This window comes from Gallus gallus, chromosome 1 (genome assembly GCF_016699485.2).
Source record: "Gallus gallus isolate bGalGal1 chromosome 1, bGalGal1.mat.broiler.GRCg7b, whole genome shotgun sequence".
In the NCBI taxonomy this organism is placed as follows: domain Eukaryota; kingdom Metazoa; phylum Chordata; class Aves; order Galliformes; family Phasianidae; genus Gallus; species Gallus gallus.
The window spans coordinates 167,829,382-167,852,758 of NC_052532.1; the positions used below are offsets into that span (position 1 = coordinate 167,829,382).

A 23,377-nucleotide genomic window follows, 5' to 3' on the forward strand; every position below is an offset into this window, starting at 1 on the left:
ACCACGAAGAGGCAGGATGTGCCACGAGTCTGCAAGTCCACAGCTTGGCAAAGCGGTTTACGGAATCTTGGTGCACAGCCAGGAGCACTTTCAACACTGGATTTACAGTGCCCAGGTTTAACAGTTGAGTCCTATGTCCATACAAATAGATGTCAGTGCACGCATGTATGGCAAAACAGAGGCATGGAAGAGCAGAGTGGAGCTAGGACAGGGAGATGTGTGCAGTACAAGCAATTTATTGTGTTTTTTTGTGAGACCTCCTCTCGTGTACTCTTAATGCCTTAAATTTCGCTTAATAAGCAGAGAAAACATGCATATTTATTCTAACCTTTAGCTGTGTGTATGAGGTATAGGTCAAATGCATATTTGAAGACAGCATGACCACAGTGGCATCCCTTGGATATCTGAGTAATAAAAAGACACCTAAAAGTTTTCCACTTAAAAAGCCTCCATTTATCACCATGGACACTTGTCTGCACTCAAAATGTGACAGTTTAATAACTACAAAGCAACTGGAAATAATAATTGAGAACATGGGCAACTAGAGCAATACTAATTATCTGTAACAAATACATCAAGTCGATATCTTGTTATACCCATAATATTAGCTTCAGCTCGTACATTAAAAGGTCAGCAGGAAATGAGGGATGGGAGAACAACACATCTGATTTGTGGATGTGTGCTGTAGACAGTCACGAATGAGGTATTCCAGCCCTCCTCCTGATGTTTGTAAAAGCACAGGAGTATGTTATTCTAATCAATCACTTTCCATTCATGAATTCCAACTCATACTCGCCAAACACAAATCACCTGCGCTTGTACAAAGACTTTTTTGATCAGCAGCTAAGACTTAATCCTGAAAAAGGCCACAGGCACAGAGAGACTCCACAGCTGTGCCTACAGTGGTGATAAAAATCTAGGCTGGGAACGAACCTTCATTATCCTTGAGGAATAAAAAAATGCACAGTAATCAGGTGAGGGAGACGTCCAAAGTACAGTTAATTTTGGTGAAGTATATTGATCATTTTGCAGTAGTAATGAAGTGAGGCAATATTTAGAAGTCTCCAAGGGTATGTTAAACATGAAGGTTTTGCCCTGGTGCATTGATGTGATGCATTAGAGACAACATGGACAACACAGAGAAAACAGTCAACAGTCAAGTGGTGATCTGTACCATGACCACATCCTGTAAGTGCAAGACTTTTATCAATATTCAAGCGTGCATGGCAAGAGACTAAGAAACAAACCTGTAAGATATCAATGGCTAGTGACAAGGCAACCAGGCACACAAGGACTTAACATCACTGAGACAACCCCAAGCTTTTGGTGAGAGGAGGGGATTATTAAGCCAGCAAGAATGCAGGCAAGATAAAACCCTAACACCAAGAGCGTGGGCTATGGATGATCGCACTTGTGTCATATTTCAGCTCTCAGGTACTAAATGCTTTGCTTGATCTTTCTGAGATCATTTTATATGAAATAATGCAATCACAAATCGAGTGTGATATTCAGATCATGGAGTAGAAACCTCTGTGCCAGGTGTGAGGAAGGAAGCTGGTTTCATGGGGAAAAAGGAGAGCCACAGAAGTGGCTGTGGTGATGGACCAATATCCCTCCTGAATTACTAACATCAAACATTCAAGGTTGAATTATCCCCATCTAACAATGACTTTCAAAACAAACTTTTTGTATTAACTATGGACACCCTATCTTATGGCTAAATTCCGAGCTCTGCCTACTAAGAATGCCGTGTCACACTGAGGCAATCTGTTCACCACTTTTTACCACTGCTTCAAGTTGTACCAAGTACAAAAGGTTTATTTGACTCATTAATATGAAGAGACTTTTGATCTTGTCTATCTCTTTCGGATAAGCAGACGGCACTCGTTTGCCTCAGCTCCTGCTTTCCTGATGCCTGCTTACTGCAGATGTGTGACAGCTTTAATTTATGCTGCAGCAGAACAGTGATGAAAAGAGCTGAATCTAAATCAGACTTTTGATGGAGCTTCCTCACCAGGAGAGGAAGGAGCGCGGTAATTCATAAACACACGTACGCTCTCTCATAGACCCACAGCCACTGAATCTTGTGACATTATAAATGAAGATGCTTGGCTTTGTTATTTTTAATGCCAAAAATATCTTCTTTGTTGGATGGCTAAGTTTAATGTCATACAGGCCTCAGATTTCCCCCTGAGGGAACTCGCAATCTGTATTAACAACCCAGTGCAACAGAGAAGCCCATTTAACACTCTTATTAGCTCAGTACAAAGATTAATTAAGCAATAATCTCTTCCAAGCAGCTCCTCATCAGTGGTTAATAACATGTCTGCTAGTTAACTTCCTAAGGCTAGGCCTGAGATGGGGTATGTTCGAGTGAGCTGGTTTATCCCTTCAGCAATTGTTAAGGGCTTTATTGCAGATGTAAATTGTACTTCAGGATTTGTAGCAGGAGCACTGCTCATAAAGAGCCACCCGCAGAAGGCAGCCATTTCACCAGCGGGGCTCTGGGGCAACAGAAAGAAATCCACGTTTAAGGTAACTACAATGGCCTTTAAAATAGTCTTCAAAATGTACTTATAATTGTATCTAAGACTTCTGTTGGCTTTTTCTAATGTGTTTACTTGAAACAGCTTCCCACTGTCAGAGAATCACAGAATGGCTTGTGTTGGAAGGGACCTGAAAGCCCGTCCTGTCCCAGCCCCCTATCATAGGTAGGGTTGACACTTCCACGAGTCCTCTCTCCAAGGGACAGGGCAGGCTGAGGGACAGCTCATACATCATGAGCTGGCCACACTCTGCCCACCGTTTGTCCAGGTCAAAACCTACGTACAATTTAATTTTCCTAAGTCTGGAAAATTTTCCCCAGCTCTCGATCAGTAGTGCGTGATGAATCACAGAGCTACTTGAGCCTTGCAGAAAAGAGAGGGGAAAACAACCCAGCAATTCAATTTAATTCAGGTTTACATCGATTTCTCCTCCATCCCTTTATGGGACACAGTGCCGGAATGTATCATGGTAAAGTATGTTGCAATGTCTTGAGGTCAAATATCTCATTCAGTGCTGTACACCTCATGAGTTCACATCAAGCCTGCCGGCTCCATGGAGGTACCCAGCTCTGGGCACACTTCCACTGTGTGCTCAGAATCGCAGAATGGCCTGGGTTGAAAAGGACCACAGTGATCATCCAGTTTCAACCCTCTGCTATGTCCAGGGTCGCCAACCACTAGACCAGGCTGCCCAGAGCCACATCCATCAGGAGAGCCTCAGGCAGGTGTCTGCCCACTTAGGGCTCTGTTCTGCAGCCAGACAGATCAATCACCCACTGCAAACTGTGGCAAAAGCACAGGAAGGTGTGACAGTAGCCATCAGGGGCAGAAGCTAAGGGAGCTCCTGCTGTTCCTTTTTCAATACACAAATAAGCATGATGGCAATTAAGTGCTTTTAGAGAAATAGAAAATATTCAAAACCCCCCAAACCAACACCTGGCAAATCCTCCTCTGCTATTCTCTGATGAAGAGCTGAAAACCAATTTCTACGGTTCAGAAGCAAGCAGGGAAGGGAAACATCTTTCCAGGTACTGAATTTATCACTCTGGGAGTATATCAATTTAATCATGTCATTCTCTTCACACTTCATGTTGATTTAGATGGGCGAAAATTGGAGTTGCGTCTCTCATCCATAACTGCAGTTGTTCCTTTCTATCCAGAATTGCATGGCTGAGGTTGGAACTCATAATATGTTGGATATCAGTTGGAACTGATAAATGCTTGCTGCCAGAAGGAAAAAAAAAAAACCCTCCAGTTCCAAATTTCTCCATCCTCTCACCTTATTCATTATCTATACAGCAGATTTTACTACTGGCTCTGCCAATTTGATGTAAAATCAGGCCTTTTTATGCTCCTATGGTGGATGAATAGTATTAAATTGTGCTGCGAAGGTGCTGAAGTAGGATGCAGCTCCAGCGTTCCCCATGAGCAGACCTTGAGGCCATGCAATGCTGCTGTGACGTTTCCATTGCTGCTGTGATAACACTGGGGCTGAGCTCCAGGAAAGCACTTGTGTGAAACACATAGGATTTAACAGTGCATCTGTTACATGGGCAGCATGGCTTTGGTGAGTTGGCAAGAAGGCCACATTCAGATTAAGCAGGAGATGTGCTGCAGCCAGGCACGTTGACTGTCGATTTATGTGCCTCTAACAGTGGTCTTCACCAGACAGCTGAAAGGGACAATCAGAAGCCATCGGATACGTACGCATGGCCATCCCATAAGCTGGTGCACATGGCTTTCAGTTTACTCCGGGAACAGCCCTGTGTGAGCACAGAATGCTTAGGCCTCCTGAAACCTTGCAAAGTTTCTGCAGTGTCCCACAGCCCTGAGCTCGAAGCCTGATGAGGTACTGCAAGGAAAGGGATTTCTGTGTCATTGCTCATCCGCCAGCCTTTACATTCATTGAATGCGTACCACTGCTATACAGAGCAGGAAAAAAAGTCTCTTCCATTCTGGACCACTGTTTCATACATTTTAATCATTATCTGCTATTACTCCTCTCCCTTCTCAAGTCCCAAGAATTTCAATAACCTTGGAATGAAATCTTCCAATTTCTCAACTGTTTCATATTAAGCTTTCTTGAACTTATCCATACAGTCCATTCTACCTTAGTATACGACACTTTTTCCTCTGTATTCTTCTATGTCTGGCTTTATGCATGCCTTTTTTATACCAGTTTGAGGTCTTCTGTGAACTGCAGGTTTCCTTCTGGCAGATGTAAGGCCTGGAAGTTGGGTAAAACATCTCCCACTTCTGCCGCATCAGTTTGCACAACTTGACGTTGACCAGCAGAGGGACTCGAGAAGAGTCAAATCAATGCACAGCATGGAGCTCCTTGAGTCATTTTCAGGTTTTAACTTTGTTTGGCTAACTTTCCCTTCCTCCCTCTTAGTCAGCTCCTTCCCAAAACTGCTAATGTACTGGGAGCTGGTTGTACTGAGACTTGATCGTTTACTTCGCTGATTTACCTTCTGTTTCCCACTTATCTTTTTCTAAATCACATCATTTCCTTATCCTTCACTTGCTACAGCTGAAGTCTTTCAAGTAACCTTATGAGAGACATTCCCAAAGCTCTTATGTGAGCATGCAGGAAGCATGCTTTTTTAAGACAGCAGCAACCACAGTCTTCATGCTGATTCAAAGTGGCTTTGCAGCTCAAATAGAAAGTAAATATTGGCTGCATCTATGACAGCTGGATTAGATGACCTTAGTGGTCTTTTTCAACCTTGATCATTCTATGCAGGTTCTTTGCGTGTTTCCAGCATCCATCTTTAAGGTACGTATGGAACAGGGTGCCCAAGGAGGCTGTGGATGCCCCATCCCTGGAGGCATTCAAGGCCAGGCTGGATGTGGCTCTGGGCAGCCTGGTCTGGTGGTTGGCAACCCTACACATAGCAGGGGGATTGAAATGCGATGATCACTGTGGTCCTTTTCAACCCAGGCCATTCTATGATTCTACAATACAAGCAGCTTAGGCTCCCCTGGTCTTTTGCTGATATTCTCCAGGTTTTTCTCCCCACTTTTTGCTTGCCCAGTTCTTTTCATAGAACCACAGCTTGCCTGAGTCTGCAATGCACCTATGGGTCTATCCAGTCCAACTCCTGCTCAAGGGACACCCAGAGCATGGCACCCCAGAAGACAAAAATCCTACTCCACGTTTCTCTTCACTTTCAGGGATCCCTGTGTCTTTGAACACAACTTCTGGAAGCACAGATGAGCAGGGCAGGACAGAACATTTGAGAAGGCACAGGGACTCCATGCAGTATTCAAACCATTCATTTTTGATGTGTTGGATGCCTCATCGCTGGAGACACCCAAGGTCAGGCTGGACAGGGCTCTGAGCACCTGATGGAGCTGTAAGTGTCCCTGTTCATTCAGGAGGGTTGGGACAGATGATCTTTAAAGGCCCCTTCTAACTCAAAGGATTCTATGGTTTCTCTGCTGGGAACACCAATCTGGAGCATACAAATGCCTTCTAATAGCAAATCTAATCATAAAGTAAATTACAAAAACCAACCTGTAAGTTTTCCTAAAAGCCACATCCAATGCCTTCAGAATCTCAACAATCCCTCTTGTTTGTGAGCTGCACATTTGCCACCTACGCAACCCTTTCACACATGAACACACACTGAAGATCTGGCAGCACACTGCGTTGTGCTTCAGCAGTTTGCTGTAGTGTATCTTCCAGCACTTCAGTCTTTCAAAATAATAACTTCATTACTAAAGAAAAAGCCATTCTGTGGTTGCTGCATCCCTTACAGTGAAAGCTGGTATCAAGAAATAAAAATTCCCTGGAATACGTGTATTTTCCTTCTTCGATTGCCTACTGATAGGACAGAAGTTATTAAATGGTCTTTATTTCACAAGCCTGCCCCAGGCCTGGACTCAGTGCTCCAGATGGGGCCTCACAAGAGCTGAGTAGAGGGGGACAATCACTTCCCTCTCCCTGCTGGCCACCCCTTTTTAATGCAGCCCAGAACACAGTTGGCCTTCCGCATCTCACTCCACCAGCTGAAAATAGCCTAAAAGTACAAACTGAGATAACAAATGTTGACAGAACCACAGAGGAAACAGTCCTGTTGGTGCCCTGAGGAACAGTAGCAAGAGGTGGGCACAGTGCTTCCTCTTTGACAGCCTGCCCCATCCCACCATTTCCTGCACGGCAGCTTGTTTTTCTGCCTCTCCTCACACCAGAATGTGCTTCAGGGATGCTCAGAACTAATTCACCACCCAGCGAGGCACAGCATGGGCTTGGCAGGAAGGGCTGCCATCTTTACTTGAGTATAGGGACCACTCTGAAATTGCTGCCACAGCTTAAAAGGACAAAGCAAGTAGCAATAGGGGCTTCTATGCAGTTTCAGACCTAGAGCTGGAGCACCCAAGGACACACGTGCATCCCTCTTCTCACACTGCTCCAGATCACAGGCTCCCGCAAATCACTGCTGGAGCCTTGCAAAAGGAAATCTGGACTACAAGCCTTCCATCTACTCTCCTTCCACATAAAATCAAGCTAAGAGAGAACTGGGTGCATACATCCACCGTGACAGTTTTACAGGAAAAGTGTTTAAAGCAAGCACGGTGTAATTAAATACCAAACAGTGAATCTAGTTTGTGTACTGCAGTCTTAGACAGGGACGTTTCTTGCTATCAAACATTTTTATGTCTTTTAGAGAAGGAGATTAAAACAGGCCTTAACGTAATTGGAAGCAATGATCTAATACTTCCAGCTTAAAGGCAGCCTTAATGCAGCTATAAAATAGGTGAGAATGCATTTAAATACTGAATAGCTTTGTTAACTCTTGCCCAGTTTAAGCTACTAGTATGTTTAAGAACATATGCTTCTTTAAGACTATATAACATCTACTGTGACATTAAAAAATAATAGCCAAGGCCTTTAAAGGCTTACAGGAAGTGAAAAACTTAGGAAGATTAAGTTTTGCCTAGATCACTTAGGTTAATAAGGATCAAATGGTAGAAACATCTCACATCTTTTATGTTTAATACAAGCATGAATACACCACTGTGTGGGCACTCAAAAAATATAAATTAAATCCTCATAATTTCTTTAGTAATAATAATTTGAATGTAGAACTGTAACATTTCACTGAAGGCTTATGTACAAGGAATTATAGGAAAGCACTATAGGTAAAAAAACTTTGCATTAATGCTCTGAAAAATGAGTTTGAGCTGGAATTCATATTCAGGCCTCTGCTTGAAGCCAACACAACTGTCATTAAGCACAAGACCGATGAAAGATAAGCCCACCACACTGAACTGCGCAGTGAACATCCCATATTAGTGTGTTGGTTCTAAGCAGAAAAAAGGATAACAAACCAATACCAACCAATCATCGAAAAGACAAATGGTTCACAACTCATTTTTAACCCCCTGTGAAATCAGTCTCTGGAAGGTTTTTCTTCTTAAGTAACCTGACGAGCTTTGTCCAAATCCAGATCCACACCAGACTGCTGGAATAAGGAAAGGAATTTGGAAAGCAGAAGTAGACAGACACTTCAGAAATTCCATACATGTATGAAGAGTATGGTGTGGTGGTAGAGAAACCCATTCATAATAAGGAAAAGATACACACACAGTTTTCTTCAGTTTATTATCAGGCAGTGTTATAAACTGCTAAAACCAGACATCTTCACATTATTACACCTGATGCACCATAAAACAGGTTTTTGTTAGTGTAAGATGCATACTATAAAACTTGCAGAGAACTTCACACAGAAGTCTTTCTTTTTTACCACATTTATTCACATCCAAAATTAGGAATTCTGCATACAAATGAAGTCTTTTCTTCCATCTTCTACAGCTGCTTTCCAACCAACCAGTTCTAAAACATCAATACCAACACAGGTAGTGGGATATCAACTACAAAGAGCCACTGTCGCCATTTGCTTAAGACACACACACTTCCTGCTGGATAGCTGGTTGTGGAATTTTGCTATCCTCTGTCTTTTCCTGCCCAGGAACTTGGCACACAGTCTTGCGTTTGAATAACCGTAGACTCAACCGTAACAAGTCACTGTCCATTGCTGCAGGATTTGTGTAAGTTTGTTTCGTTGCACCCTGTTGAAATAGAAAAAAAAAAAAAACAAAACACAAAGGAAAATACTTGCTTTTAACGTGCACACACTGAGAAACTAACCTGAAGCACTCTCAATGGTTACAAGTTTAATCATACATATTCATAAGAAACACTCGGAGAACTACAGATTTTTCTATTAGCATACAAGATTACAAGATCACAAAATCTACCATGGGGTCAGAAATGGATGAGTATTTCTTTTTAAAATTATCTAGGTTCTTTTAATTTGGAAGAATAGAATCTAATAATTCATATAAAAGAACATGGGCTCTCAAGAAGGAAAATAATTTGATGACTGTCTTTGAAATTGTATTTTAACCAATTATTTTCAATACTCATTCTCCAAATGCAGAAAGTGTCTCTTCAGAATTTAAACATCAAAATAAGAAACAATTTAAGTCCCCAGCTTAAATTAATCTCGTGGCATTATTAAAACACAGACACCCTATAACTTTTCAATAAGAGTCTGTTCTATTATTTAAAGGACTAAGTCTGCTCCAAAACAACAAACAGCTACTAGAAAAACTCCCCCCCTAGAGAAACAGTACTATCTACTTCCACATTTTAATCAAGCTCTGCAAATAAATCACTTGCCTTTTCATTCTTCATGAGCTGCTTACGAATCGCAGAATCCCTTCTAAAGCACAGGGCTTTACAGCAAGGACCCAGATTGCTAAGAAGACCAGCTCTCTCCTCTTTTCGTAGAAGTGCAGCCATGTTCAAGGCTCCCAGTTCATGTTCAAAGAGGTTTTCTGCATCTACAAAGAATTGCCATTTGCAAAGATTAACAAATAGATGGTATTTTGGAATCGTAATATACAATAACATAAATTTACTGGAGTTAAAAACAATTTTGAAGGAGATTCAACAACTACCTTATTCTGTTGGTATTTCTGCCTTCTGAAAAGTACTAAGCTAGTACTGCAATTTGTAGGGAAAAAAAAAGAACAAATCTTTCACCAACCAGTTATAGGTTAATGTAAGTGTACTTGTATGTAGCTTCAGCACTGGAAAGCAGTACTGGTACAGCACCACAGAGAAAGCTAAAAATTAAGTGACAGCTCTGGGACAGAAGAGACTATGGTATTCATGGTCAGAAATGTGTGAAGAAAGGTGTTTCCTGCTAGTATTCATCAGAAGGTGGGTAAAGTTTCACTTCCCTGTAAAGCATAGGATAACTGTACCACTGTCAACACAAGGTTTCAATGGCTACTTAAGAGTGAAATATGGCTATGAAGAGTACTCCATTTATACACGGCAGTTGAACCTGAAGAACAAATCAACAGGTACTAGTGAACTGCGCCCTACTTCAGGCTTACCTAAAGTATCTGCTAATAGTACTCAAAGAGCCACCATTAGTTCTTTACTACAGAAAAAAGAGCAGATACAACATATCAACCAAACTTGCTTTTCCAGATGGCTCCTAAGGCATATCTTCTGTTATATCTTTTTTCTGTGAAATGTTGGCAAAGACAAAAAGAATACATATGTCTGGACTGTAGTATATTTATAATCCTTTCACAATAAATAGGAAGATACTGAAAATATTATATTCTACCTTTAATAGACCAATGCAATGTTCTCTATACAGAACATGTGGAGTTTGCCTGAGACTCCTAGCAGAAGAAACTGCATATGCTCAAATGCACATTTCACATGTGGTAACTTTGATGAGCAGGAGACTGCACACATCAAAGGGAAAGTAATGGAGACACTTCAACCTCTCTTTCTCTCTGGAGTAAACTCCCCTGCATCTGAGTACACTCAAAACAACACAGAGGAAGTGCTAGAGAGACAGCTACTATCACCACTCTGCTGAACTTTATGTCTAGAGATGCATGCAAGGACTGCTGAGGTGGTTTCAGGTAATATTTTAAACAACCAGGTGAATTCTGCACTGCAGTTCCTGTTACAAGGAATGCTTGATAAGAGCTGTTGAAGTATAAAGCAAAATTAAAGCTTACAGAGAAAACAGCATTGTTCCTACTTTTTCTGTATCAGACAGTTTGCAAGCTCAGGAAGATAAATAGTGTGTTATATCACTTATGGAAATTCCTAGGCATAAGAGCTAAGATTATTTTTTAAACTAGAGAAAAGCAAATACTGCAAAAAAAAACAAAAGAACTGTAAGCCTCACAGAATGCTTACATGACTGCTGGAATTAAGACACTGATCTGACTGATATGCAGCTGTATTAGATTCCTGAAATACACGGTGCTCATTATACACTTTTTATGGCCTGGAAACATGAAAAAATGAACTAGAACCCATTTCATTAAACACCGTTACTAAGAACAAAAGAACAGTTTAATCCCTGGAGAAACAATTACCTTTAGGTTTTTCTAGTGCTTTCTGGCATGTCTCTTTAATTTTGGTGAAGAGCTCTGGTCCAGCCAATCGCTTGGAAATGCCAACTCTCAACATAACAGCACCTGGCGTGAACTTTAAGAGCGCAGCCCCAGCCTCTCGTGGTTCTTTTGGCTGCTTTGGCATGAGACTGGACCAATCAACATCTATAACATCCACAGGATCTGCAGAAACATTGGCAGGGAATGAGTTATCACATCGTCTCCTACCACAGCTGATTAATTTCACAGGCTGCATACATCCATCTCTTAAAAGCAATATCTATCAGATGAACATTGTTCTGGAGTTCTCACCAGAGAGTTCCTTAGACACTTCAAATAAGAGCACTCAAACTCAGATTGGTGAGAATAAGGTGTACATAATTCCTTAAAGAACATAAAGCTTACTGGATTAAAATAAACACTCCTAAAATTCTGTTTCGTTTGGATCCTAACTACTTTGTGAAAGGCTGCTCGGACTCTGCTTAGCCAGCAGATATGGATGCATCACTCATGCATTCACAGCAGTGACAGTACCACTAACGTGCTATGATAGATCCAAATTTCATGCTTAAAAAGCTAGTAATTCAACCCTGGATGCTGTTCTTCTGAAAAGAGAGATGTATTAGTTTCTGAATAACCATACAATTATGGGTGTAAATTTATTACAGAACATATGAATGCTGACCATACAGCCCAGATGACCTAACTGAAATTATGAAAAGTAGAAGACTCCGTGTCTCCCAGTGCATCTGAGAAGCATTCAAGCAACGATAAAATCTGTTCCTAAAAGTATCAGTTCCAAGTCACAATCAATACCAAACAGGACAAATAAAAACACATTTATAAAACTAAACCTTATCCTTCTAGTTATATGGAACACAATAAATATTACTTAAAAACACAGCTCTCAGTACTCCATGCTTCACAGGCTTACCTGACCACTACAGGACAAATGAGGAATACCGAGAAGCACACAGACAGCATTCTGAATTCAGAACTACTGTACACTGCAATACTATTTGGAAAGGACAAGGTAGCACCACATGCAAACTGATCTAAACTTTATCTTCAAATAATCACAGAGGAGTTTTGCTATACTTTTACCAGGCATCTTCTCATCTTCCTGTTGATCCTCCCTCTTTTCTGCATCACCTGCCAGAATTTCATCCAGTTCATCATCACTGATTGGTTCGTATTCTCCAGCACCAGATGCCAGTGACTGTACATCATCAATCTTTGCTTCATCTTCTCCTCCTACAGAGGCAGACACATACTGTAGCTTTAAAGGAGTCATTCTTGTTTTCCAAACATGCTTTAAGCAGGTTGAAGAAAAAGAAGTTTGCTAAACTACCTTGTTAGTTCCTTGGGATGAATAGATTCAAAACGCATATAAGTATTCACTCATGGAGGCAGAAGAGTTATTTCGCCCATGTACAATATGGCAGTTTGAATTTGACACATCTTGGTCAATTTGTTTTGTGCAATATTAGTCAAACTACATACAGAAGACCATACTCAGAAGAAATATGTGTTGATTATCTGGTATGCAGTTACTAACATAAATCTACGTTAGCATCAACACAAATTCTTCCAGATGATTTTCCACATGAATGCTAATTCAAATATTCAGCATAAAAGCTCTACAAGACAAATAAGTAACAAAACTCCAAAATGCAAGATGGTGTCAGATAGTCTAATGCAAGCATTTATTCCTAGATTCCTATTAGATTCTTACTGGAAATCACAAGAGCTTGAAGAAAGCTGTGACAAATTTTGCCAGCTGTTGCAGTCACATAGTACGAACATCCAAACAGAACCATACATCTCCAAGTGTTTATGTAACTACCTGTGTTACATGCATAAACAAGTTCCTTAAAGCCAGGAAACACAAGACACTCAAAGCACTGCATTCTGCAAATCATGAAAGGTGCATCTGAAGGCACTCTCTTATCTCCAAGCCTGAGAGACCTGACTGAAGCATTCAAAAACCCAACTGTTCAAAATTCAGGCTTTAAGAGTTCTCTGCCAAGGTAACTGCCAGTCATGCAGTGCAAAATAGACAGAATTTATAAGGGTCCTTCCCTGTGGATGATTGTTCTACTATCTTCCATTTTCCTTATCCAGAAGGGAAACTACTTCTGTGTTAAGATGCAATCTCTCCTTTCTTCTTCTTTTTTTTTTTTTTAAGCTAAAAAAACCACCTTAGCTAACCTAAAAACCAGCATGGTCAAAGCAAGTAAAATACATGCTAGACGAGTGTAAATTAACTATTCAGACCACTTGGTAGTGCTTTGGAGGAAACATATACCATAGAATCATAGAATGGCCTGGGTTGAAAAGGACCACAATGATCATCCAGTTTCAACCCCCCTGCTATGTGCAGGGTCGCCAACCACCAGACCAGGCTCCCCAGAGCATCATTTAAACCTACTCCTGCAGCAAACACATTAAGGTTCAACACACTAAGTAACTATATCCTCAAATATTTTACTAGAAAATATATTACAGTAAATTCATTCAAATAAATTCCAGACATATCATCAGAACTGGAAATTGCATTAAGTTAGCTTTCTATCATCTTTAAAATGAAAATATGGCAATCTGTAAAAGATTTCACTTCTTACAACTGGGCTTCACGAAGAGCAGATCGTGCCTGACCAATCTGGTGCCCTTTTACAATGGAGCAACAGCGTCAGTGGATAAAGGAGAGGCAATCATCTACCTGGACTTGTGCATGGCCTCTGACATGGTCCGGCACTACATCCTTATCTCTAATTTAGAGAGGGATGCATTTGAAGGCTGGACTATGCAGTGGATAAAGAACTGGTTGGATGGTCGGAGCCTGATGGCTGTTGTCAATGGCTCTACATCCAGGCAAATGTCAGTCACGAGTGTTGTTTCCCTGGTGTATGTCTTGGAACCGGGTGCTCTTTCAACATCTTTATCAATGACATAGACTGTGGGACTGAGTGCACCAAGTTTGCTGATGACATCAAGATGAGTAGTGCAGTTAACACAATACAAGGAAAGGATGCCATCCAAATGGATCAATCTTGAAAGAAGGTCCTAATGAAGGCTTCCCAGATAAGTTGTAGATGCCCCATCCATGGACATGTTCAAGGTCAGGTTGGATGCAACTCTTGGCAATCTTATCTAGTGCCTGATTTAGTGGCTGGCAGCCCTGCCTGCAGCAGAGGGACTGGAACCAGATGATCTTTAAAGCCCCTAGGTCATGACCAACCTAGACCAATGACGAACCTAGGTCATTTTAGGATAATTTACACCACTTTCTCTGCATTTAATTTCTTGCTTCTTTTCTATGTTTATACAGGTTAGTTCTATTTCCCAAACTCCCTCTCCTAGTAAAGAAACTGCTCCTTACTTTAGTAATGTTTTCCCCAGTACCATTAGGGATAGCAAACTGAAGCTGCATTTAGTAAGACTACTTCAGCAAAGTCATTTTTGGACCATTCTGCCAAGCCATACATACATTTAATCTACTAATCAGACAATCATTTCTCTGGATAATTGGACTATGCAGAAAGCAAAAAAAAGCCCAAATAACAGTTGCAAGTCAACACTCATTTTTTTCACTCATCACCTGTCAATTCCAAACTAACAAATAGATATTAGAATAGTGTACCAAAGCAATTAAATTTTTGGCATTATTCTTCAGCAAACTGGCTATGCAGAAGTGTTACACCTTGGCAAAATTATATCTCATATCATTTATGCTTCTTTGACTCAAGATTTCTTTAGGAAAAAACAACACTAATATTCACATAATTAACACTAAGGAAATGCTCATTAGAATTCTCCCTCATCCTATTATGCCTACAGATAGAGAAGCTGGAGCCAATATCCCTTTCATTAACAAAGCTTTCTAATATAACTCAGTTCAGCACTGTGCTAAAAGGGAAAGAATAAAATATCTGACAGTAAAAGTGCTTTCCCAGAACGTCTCACCTTCTAGACTCTCTACCTTTTCAGCCTCATTTCCATCTTCAAAACCTTGTAATGATCCTGAATCTTTGTCTGGTCTTTCCTTCTCTGAAGCTGCAGAATCTCGACAAACACCATCAAATTCTTTTTCATGATCTCTGTCCAGTTTTGTTTCGCTGTGCTTTGTTGATTCTTTTTGAGAGGAAGTGTCAAGAGTTCTGTCCCTCTCTCTTTCAGCAGCATCAGGTAGCTGTCTGTCTCTCTCTCTGTCCAGCTCCCTTCTCTTTTCCCTCTCTCTCTCGCGTTCTCGGAGTCTCTCTCGCTCCCTGCTCCTTGGCCAGTCTTTGTCAACATCTCGGTCTCGATCCCAGTCTCTCTGTCTTCCCTCTCTCCTGTCTCTGTCTCGCTCTCGATCGTGGTCATGCCGATCTCGCTCCTGAAGCCTTTCCCTGCTGTCAAAGGACCCAGATCTGGAGTGGACCTGACGATCTGATTCAGGAGAACTTCTTCTTGAACTGTGGCTTCTTGAATCTTGACGATCTGAATAAAATAGACAGCAGCTCAGGAAACCATTCTGTTACACCAAACTATTTTAAGGAGTCTGGTATGAAAACTGATTTCTGAAAAGTATCACCCAGAAATTAATAAAAAAAAAATGCAGTCATTTCTTTATAGGAACTACAGAAGTAAAATAAATCAATTGTGATTCCTTAGATTTGCAATAAAGATGACATCCATATGCAATAAAAGTATCCCTATGAAGAATCATGACAGATTTACCTCAGCAAAAACAGCTCCTGAGATCAAAATGGATCCCTTTCCCAGAATGAAGGGACATTTTGCATAAATCTCGGAATTTCCACATGAAAATGAATGTTGATAATTCATTAAAAACATTTTTTTTTTCAATAAAACTAGTTCACTGTTCTGTTAGCAGAAGGATTTTCTCTTTCAGTTTCATTTGTCCTAGAAATTACTTTATCCTCCAGACAGCACAAACTGCCAAATCTGACTGAACGTTTTGATATGAACAAAGTGGTAATAATGCCCACTGAGGATCAACTTTTCAAACACAGTAACGCTTCCAGGAATCTTGATTCACTCTAGTTTTACTATGAATGGCAGAGAACTTCCCTCTCCCTTCATACTGATTACAAATTAAGAGAGCATACAGCCATACAAGAACAATTTGGGATTTGTACCTTTGCACTTCCGCAGAGAATAGCAGTCCAGACTCACTAAAAATTATATTCTTACCTGAAGATGTGCTGCGACTGGGCTCCCCTCTTTTCAACTGATCAATTCTGGACTTTCGTTCCCCACTGATTTCTAAGCTTTTCTTCTCTCTGTCCCTGTCCCTAGAGGTACTGTGCAGGATCCTCTTCCGTCCGGTCTGGTCATCGCCACTGCGATGAGCTGACTCATTGGAAGGGGATCGAAGTCTGCTTGAGGCATGGCTCCGATTACTACCAAGACTGCTGCTGCGCTTCTGATCCACGGGTTTACGATGTGGTCCATCATCTATAGTAACGTGTGGGGCTTCCACCTTTTCTACTCTCATTCTGTGACTTTTTCTATGGGATTCCTCAGTGCTTCTTTCTGGAACGACAATGTCACCACGTTCTGGAACATCTTCATCGGACCAGTCACTAAATGTTGTCTCTTCTCTTTTCTGGGGGACTTCTGCCACAGCTTTCTCAGGTGGTGCTTCAACCAATTCCTCTTTTGTCACAGGAGGGGTTCTGGGACCTTTCTTCTTTTTATGATGTGGAACAATTTCTTCATCAGAAACCTCAGAATCACCCTTGGACCTCTTCCGCTTTTTCTCTACGTTTTTCTTTTTTTGACCTTTCTTAGGAGAAAAGACCTGGCTTTCCTCAGTCGTTGATTCATTAGTGTACCTTTCCACCCCACTGTCATCATCTTTCTTCTTCTTTGTGGCCTTTTTCTGTATTTTAGACTTCTTCTTGCTGTCATCGTGCATTCTATCAGAAGCATCTCTTTCTTCAGAGGGACGGCGTCCAAGACTTTCCTGAACTCTAGACCGGGAGCCTTCTGAAGCATCTGGTTGCTCCCTCTGCTTATCTGATGATGAAATTCTCTCTTTAAACTCTGGTTCTTCGTAACGCCGGGAACTTTCCTTTCTATCTGATTTTCGCTCTTCTTCTTTCCAGCGGCTCTGCCTGTCTTCTGTAACGTGAGAGGGACTCAGTGACCGAGATTCCTGTGGTCGCACAACCTGGCTCAGAAGCCTGTGCTTTTCATCTATAAAATGGTAAAAAGAATGTACTTGTATCATTTAGAAAGGAGAACAGATGAATATGTGGTACCTTCTGCATGCTAAAAGGTTTCAATAAAAACAAATAATCCATCATTTCAGTTACACATTTTGTTTTCCTGTTGTTTTTTTTAGCCTGCTGCAGCAGCAACAGACTACTTTTCTTTTGGAAAGCGTGCATCTTAACAGACATGGAAGGGGAAGAGGAGACTGACAAAAGCTTTCTTTATTGTTTTTTTTTTTTCTGTTTGAGATTGCAAGTTATTTTCCACAGGCAAAGGCTAGGCCCAGTGCTGCAGCAGACAGCCTACTCCTACTTACTTTTATCATCTCCACTGTTGTAGGCATCGCTGTCAGGAGAGTGCTCACGGCGACGTTTCGGTGACTGACGAGGGCTTGGACTGCTTTCATTTCTGTGACGCTTCCTGCAGAGCAAATATTTGTAGTCAAATTTCTCGAGAATTCTTTAAAGAAAACATTCAATAACTGAGTTTATGATCGATCCAATCTCTGAAGCAGAAGCACCACAAACATAATACACCTCATACAAGATAACACAAGCAGGAATGCCAGAAAGTTTTGTAGCTTTTTAAGTTATTTTAAAACCTGAAGTATTCTTTCTTGTCATAAACATGTTTTGTCATCTTAAACTAAAACTCTAATACTTCAAGCAAGTTTTTTTTTTTTTCTTAAACAAGAAGGTATGAAAGAATATTAAAATCTCCAGCTTTTTTTTTTCCTGTGGCAATGATCCTTGCAGTGAGCTGACCTCAGCTGGCAGCTAAGCTCCAACATAAATGTTTGCTTTTCCCCTCAAAGGGATGGATGAGAGAGAGATTATTTATAGAGCTCCACAATTCTGTCACACAAAACCTACTATTATTTCCAAGCAAAGCTGCAACTCAGGACAACACTGCTTTGCTCATTATTGATGTCACAATGAAAATGTTATTGTACTAGCTGAAAAAAGAAAAAAAGAGAATCAGTGGCATTTACTTAAAAAAAAAAAAAGAAACATCACACATTTACTTGGGTACTGTTCACGCCTTCACTGTGTAGCCTTCTGGTGTTGAAAAGTCAACCGTGCAAAGGGTAATGAACGTTCAACAGAACGAATAAATGTGATGAATAAAGTCATGAACTCTGACCTACACAGCAGCTATGTGACTCAAGAAACTTCCAATGGTACCACAATCTGCACTAATAGTGCAATGCCTGCACTATAAAACCAAGGCCACACAGGCATACTTAAAAGAGGAAATGACATGTTCTCATTCAGTTGTTAATTCTTGAGTTGTTTCATGATTTTGTGCTAGGAAAGCACCATACTGACTTCACCAACGCAGCATACACACTGATTTTGTAGTCACTGGCAAACGATACAAAGATGCAGGGAAGACAGGGCTCTAGACTGCACCTCTGCATGAACAGGGTATCTCTTTATGATACTGACCTGCTTACTAACTGACTGACACCAACACTAAAAGACATTTTTCTTCCAATTGAAGTAACATTCAGATCTACTTACTTGGACTTCCTTTCTTCATGGACATCTCTTGAGCTTCTTTCTTCTCGAATATCTTCTCTCCTATCCCTGCGGTCTTCTCTTCCCTTGTCTTTGTCATCCCAGTCTCTCTGGCGTTCTCTTTCTTTATCTCTGTCTCGACCTCGCTCCCTTTCTCGTTCCCGCTCGCGATCCCTTTCACGCTCTCGCTCCCTCTCTCGTTCCTCCCTCTCTCGCTCTCGCTCCTTCTCTCTCTCTCTTTCTCGTTCCCTTTCTCTGTCATGGTCCCGGTCTCGATCACGCTCGCGATCCCTATCTTTGTCCCGCTCTCGCTCCCTCTCTCGTTCCCGAGCACGATCTCGTTCCAACTCTCTTTCCTTCTCCCTCTCTCGTTCCCGGTCTCTCTCTCTCTCTCTCTCTCGGTCTCTCTCTCTTTCCCGCTCTCTCTCCCGGGCCCTTTCATCTCTCCTATCATCACTCCGATCTACCCTTCGTTCATCTCGTCTTTCATCCCGCTCAAGGTCATCACTTCGTCCTTGATGTCGTACTGGTGAGCTTGCTCTCTGATCTGTGAAAAGAGGGAAGGTTTGGTTACCAAGTGCTAAAGGGATGACATATACATCACTTCCACTACATTAATAAAATACTAAAAGCTTTTGTTTTGACGATGTAGATACTAATTTGCATTAAAAGAGAAGTGACTCCCTGTAGAAACCTGGGTATTCTCTTGAGGGTGTGAGAGATACAAAAAGCAGTACTAATTTTGATTATTTTTAATTGGTGTTTCAGAAGGGAACTTTCCTCACTAGACAAAAGTCACTAGGAACACTTTATTTTCTACTGGGTGCTTCTGAAAGCCTTCAATACGTAATTATATAACTCAGTCTAGCCACTATTACCGCATGACTGAATCATTCAAAATCTTGTATAAGTTCTTGGAAAGCTCAGAACGACACATACATGAAAATGAAGTATTACAACTTCTTTAAGAAAATGTTACCTCCAAAAACTAAGAGACACAGGTTTACAAGAACTCACTGTGTTTATTTTGCTTCAATTTTTACTATATATATTGGCCTATCTCCTCCCAGAAGAGATCCCTGCACAGAAATACAAAACCGAATCCAACTGAAAAGGGGAGATGATGATGAAACACAGAACGCATACCTGCTCTAAGTTTTCATGTGTCTTCATAGCAGCTGAGTTTTTCATTGTTCAGACAGTGGATCAGGGTTATCAAGAAAACTACACTCATATATAAAATACCTGATCCAGAAGGACAGTGAAGCTTGATTATCTAGGGATATTTGCTCGCTAGAGATCTACAGCTAAAGTTTAGCTGCTCTTTATTACTTTTTAATATATTTTAATTTAAATATTTTGGTAAATTTTGATGACTTTGTAACAATTTTTGTGCTGATGTTAGAAGTATTTCAACAGTGAAAGATCAATAAAACTTATTCCACTACTTATAACCAAAGCATTATACAATAAACACAAACTGCAGAAATAGAAAGAGGTCCATCACTTTGAGTATACTTCCCTGTAAATTGAGACAATGTCCACCAGGGACCAGCAGGCAGAGTTTGAACAGGACTAAGTCAACAAAACATGCATTTCCATTGGTTTAATCAATTTTAATTTCAGAGTGAATTAATAATGACTTAATGCTCCCCTGTTACCAGGTAAAATTAAAAGTACATTTGAATGACGTTTCTGCCACAGATGTTAATACTTGTTTTTACAGATCTTAAATCACCAGTTCATGCAATTGGTTCCATGAATAGGTTTCATATTCTTCAAACAGTGTCTTTAACTATATAGTATGATATATGGGGCATACCTAGTATTAGGTTTTATACAAGAGCTCTGTAATATTTATTATGTCAGGTTTTATGACAAAAGATTTACACAAAACATTTACACTACTCAAGATACCTGCAAGCATGTTAGACATTTGAACATATAACGTCAGCACTTCTTAAATAACCTTATTGCTTGCAGCACTACTCCAACAGTGGTTGGGTATACCTACCTAGGTACTTCAGTTGAATAAAGAAAGATCAAATATGCAGGCTTGCATTTAAAAATCACACTGAAATGTTTCTTTATGTCACAGAACTAAGTACCGACAAGAATCTATCCTGATACTCCTCCGAATGACAAATTTTAAGACAGTGCTCTGATCATGGAAACTATGTATTGGCTTCTAACTCTGAAGAGGATTTGAAATTACAAGAAATGATCTAAATTTTTAAGGAAGAAAATGACTAATCTTATCTCCATTTAAGCTCTTTACCTCTTTCTTCCCCGAAAAGGAAAAAATAGCCCATTCAAAGCATCTTCTGTTCAAGAAACATATTTTGTTGTAGTAATTTGTCTTTACTTCTAAGTTGCTGTTTCTTTTTGTTTGTTTTTAATGGAAAACTCTGTATGATATGTGAAGTACAAACTACACTATAAGTTATTTACTGGGTGCTTGGAAATGGAAGATGTGAAAGCTAGTCTGCAAGAGCCAACCTCCCAGCACACATTCAGACTGCAGCGTTTTTCAGCTAACACGAGAAAGGAAACCTAGAGAACAGGTTTGCTGAAATTCTGCCCTGAAGACACAGGAGAATCTAGAGCAGTAACTTTCACAAGAACAAGCAATAACAGACATATTTCAGTAGGCCAAAAAACATTCCACGAAGTAGCACACAAAATATCTCTTTGAAAAACTGAAGGTGAACACCTAGAAAACACCTGTCCTTTCCAAAACACTCTTATTGAGAGAGGAAAAAAAATCACTGTAGTTTTATATTTGTTCTTCACAGCTCCTCCTTTCATTTCCATACCATTTTAATTTGCTTGACTCCTCTTCCCTTAATTGGTGAGCAATACAAATATTCTCCAGAGTGGAACTTGTTACTGAGTTACTCAGAGACAACAGAGTATGCTTTCAGGTGAAAAAGCGTGACATTTTGCGTGTCGTGTCTAAAAGAACAATCCTGCATATTCTTTCCATTATAACTGGTATCTGTACCATCTGTACAGGTTACCCCTATTGACAAATTTAACTTGAAGTATAGGATTAATATTAGTGCATAGTTATTTTTGAATTAGTACTGGGAGGAAGTGGAAATAAAGGATATTCACCTTCATACATACACTATGTGTGTGTAATACATGTCTATGTGTGTGTAATTATACATTAAAATACCTCTTTCTCTGTTGTCCCGCCTGTCCCGTTCACCATGTCTTCTTTCAAAGGAGGAATCTCTTGCTTGGTCTCGGCTATCGTAGCGATCCCGATCAGGGTAGCTACTCCTTGATTCCCAACTGTCATGGTAGTTTCCACTACTGCTGTGACCATCAACCTGGGATCCTCTAGTCCCCCGACTTCCTAATAGTGATGTAACAATATAAAAGATGAGTTTTCACACATATGGAAATCCATTCATCTTGTATGTTAATTATAGTATTAACGTTTCATCAAACTGTTCAATGAAGGGCATCAAACTTTCAAAAATACTGTCAAAGTTTAATATTTCCCCCTTTTTTCTTTTCTCTTCATCAAAGAAGAAATGAGGATGTGGCAGAAATACAGTTGCTTTTGAGCAAATAAAATTGGTGTGCAGAACTTGTAGATGTGCTGTTCCCTACTAATCTACTACACATCAGCCCCTTGTTGCTTGGGGCCATGGGAAAACCCTGGGTTGGGCAACAGAATCATTAAGATTGTTGCATGGACTCGAGTTGTTTTAAACTGGTACGGCAGGATACCAGTGTCACGTCTCTTTTTTAATAAATGGAGAAAGCAGAAGGGCTATAATTTTAATCAACCATTCTAATTTAATAACAATAAAACTGAACATAACTTAAAAGGATGAACTATTTGGCAGTTTCCATATGTCTTATCAAACACGATAATACAGATGTCAAGATCCAATCTCCAATGATAAAGATGTTTATTAGTGTTTTAAATCATGTAATACCTTTGTCAGATAATTCCGGACCTCTGCCTCGACTTCTGCCAGTTCGATCACTTCTGCTCTCATTTCTGGAATCACTTCTGGAGTCATTCCTTGTTTCAGCACGAGAGCTCTCCTCTCTGCCATGGGACCTTCCATAGCTGCGTGAGTCCTCCTGATACTGGTCATCCTTTTTATGGGCATCTCGACTTTCTCTGTCTCTGTAGTCATGAGAATCTCGCGTGGAACGTGAGTCTCTTTGATCACGACTATCTTTGTTATCTCTGCTATAATCCCTTGTATCTCTAGAGTCTCGAGTGTCTCTGGATTCCCTTGTCTCCCTCCGATCTCTGTTATCTCTTGTGTCCCTCCGATCTCTTCCATCACGAGATTCTCTATCGTCTCTATGATCCCTGGAGGTACTCTGCTCCTGGTCATAATCACGATCATCTCTTGTTTCTCTTTCTTTTTCCCTTTTCCCTCTAGTTTCTGTAAAATATTTTAAAAAGTGTTATATACCCTACTTAATCAAAGTTTACAAGCAAAGATTTAGAGGACAACATTAAATCAATATCGTAAAAATATACTTTGACATACACAAAGAAAATTAGAATTAATATGGGAGAAGGATAACGCGATGCTGTGTATCAATCTAAATACGCAATAAGCTCTAAAGATCTTTTTGTGAATTTGAATTTGTACTTTACAC

At 40.4% G+C, this 23,377-nt stretch overlaps 1 protein-coding gene across 7 annotated transcripts in view; it reads right to left on the minus strand.

Moving 5' to 3' along the window:
* Nucleotides 1-8,140: 8,140 nt before the first annotated feature.
* The window catches only part of ZC3H13 (zinc finger CCCH-type containing 13), a 45,802-nt gene continuing 30,565 nt past the window's right edge, over nucleotides 8,141-23,377 (minus strand). For 6 of the 7 annotated variants that reach the window (XM_025146799.2, XM_004938691.3, XM_046914492.1 and 3 more), the window contains 10 exons: nucleotides 22,693-23,157; nucleotides 21,918-22,100; nucleotides 18,740-19,283; nucleotides 17,533-17,636; nucleotides 16,191-17,198; nucleotides 14,958-15,473; nucleotides 12,090-12,245; nucleotides 10,974-11,174; nucleotides 9,238-9,401; nucleotides 8,141-8,624 (listed from right to left, as the gene is read on the minus strand). In XM_025146799.2, coding sequence (XP_025002567.2) covers nucleotides 8,454-8,624; nucleotides 9,238-9,401; nucleotides 10,974-11,174; nucleotides 12,090-12,245; nucleotides 14,958-15,473; nucleotides 16,191-17,198; nucleotides 17,533-17,636; nucleotides 18,740-19,283; nucleotides 21,918-22,100; nucleotides 22,693-23,157 — 3,512 coding nt within the window. In that variant the 3' untranslated portion in view covers nucleotides 8,141-8,453. The remainder of the gene's footprint in view (nucleotides 8,625-9,237; nucleotides 9,402-10,973; nucleotides 11,175-12,089; nucleotides 12,246-14,957; nucleotides 15,474-16,190; nucleotides 17,199-17,532; nucleotides 17,637-18,739; nucleotides 19,284-21,917; nucleotides 22,101-22,692; nucleotides 23,158-23,377) is intronic. The other variant, XM_025146798.2, reaches the window with a different exon arrangement.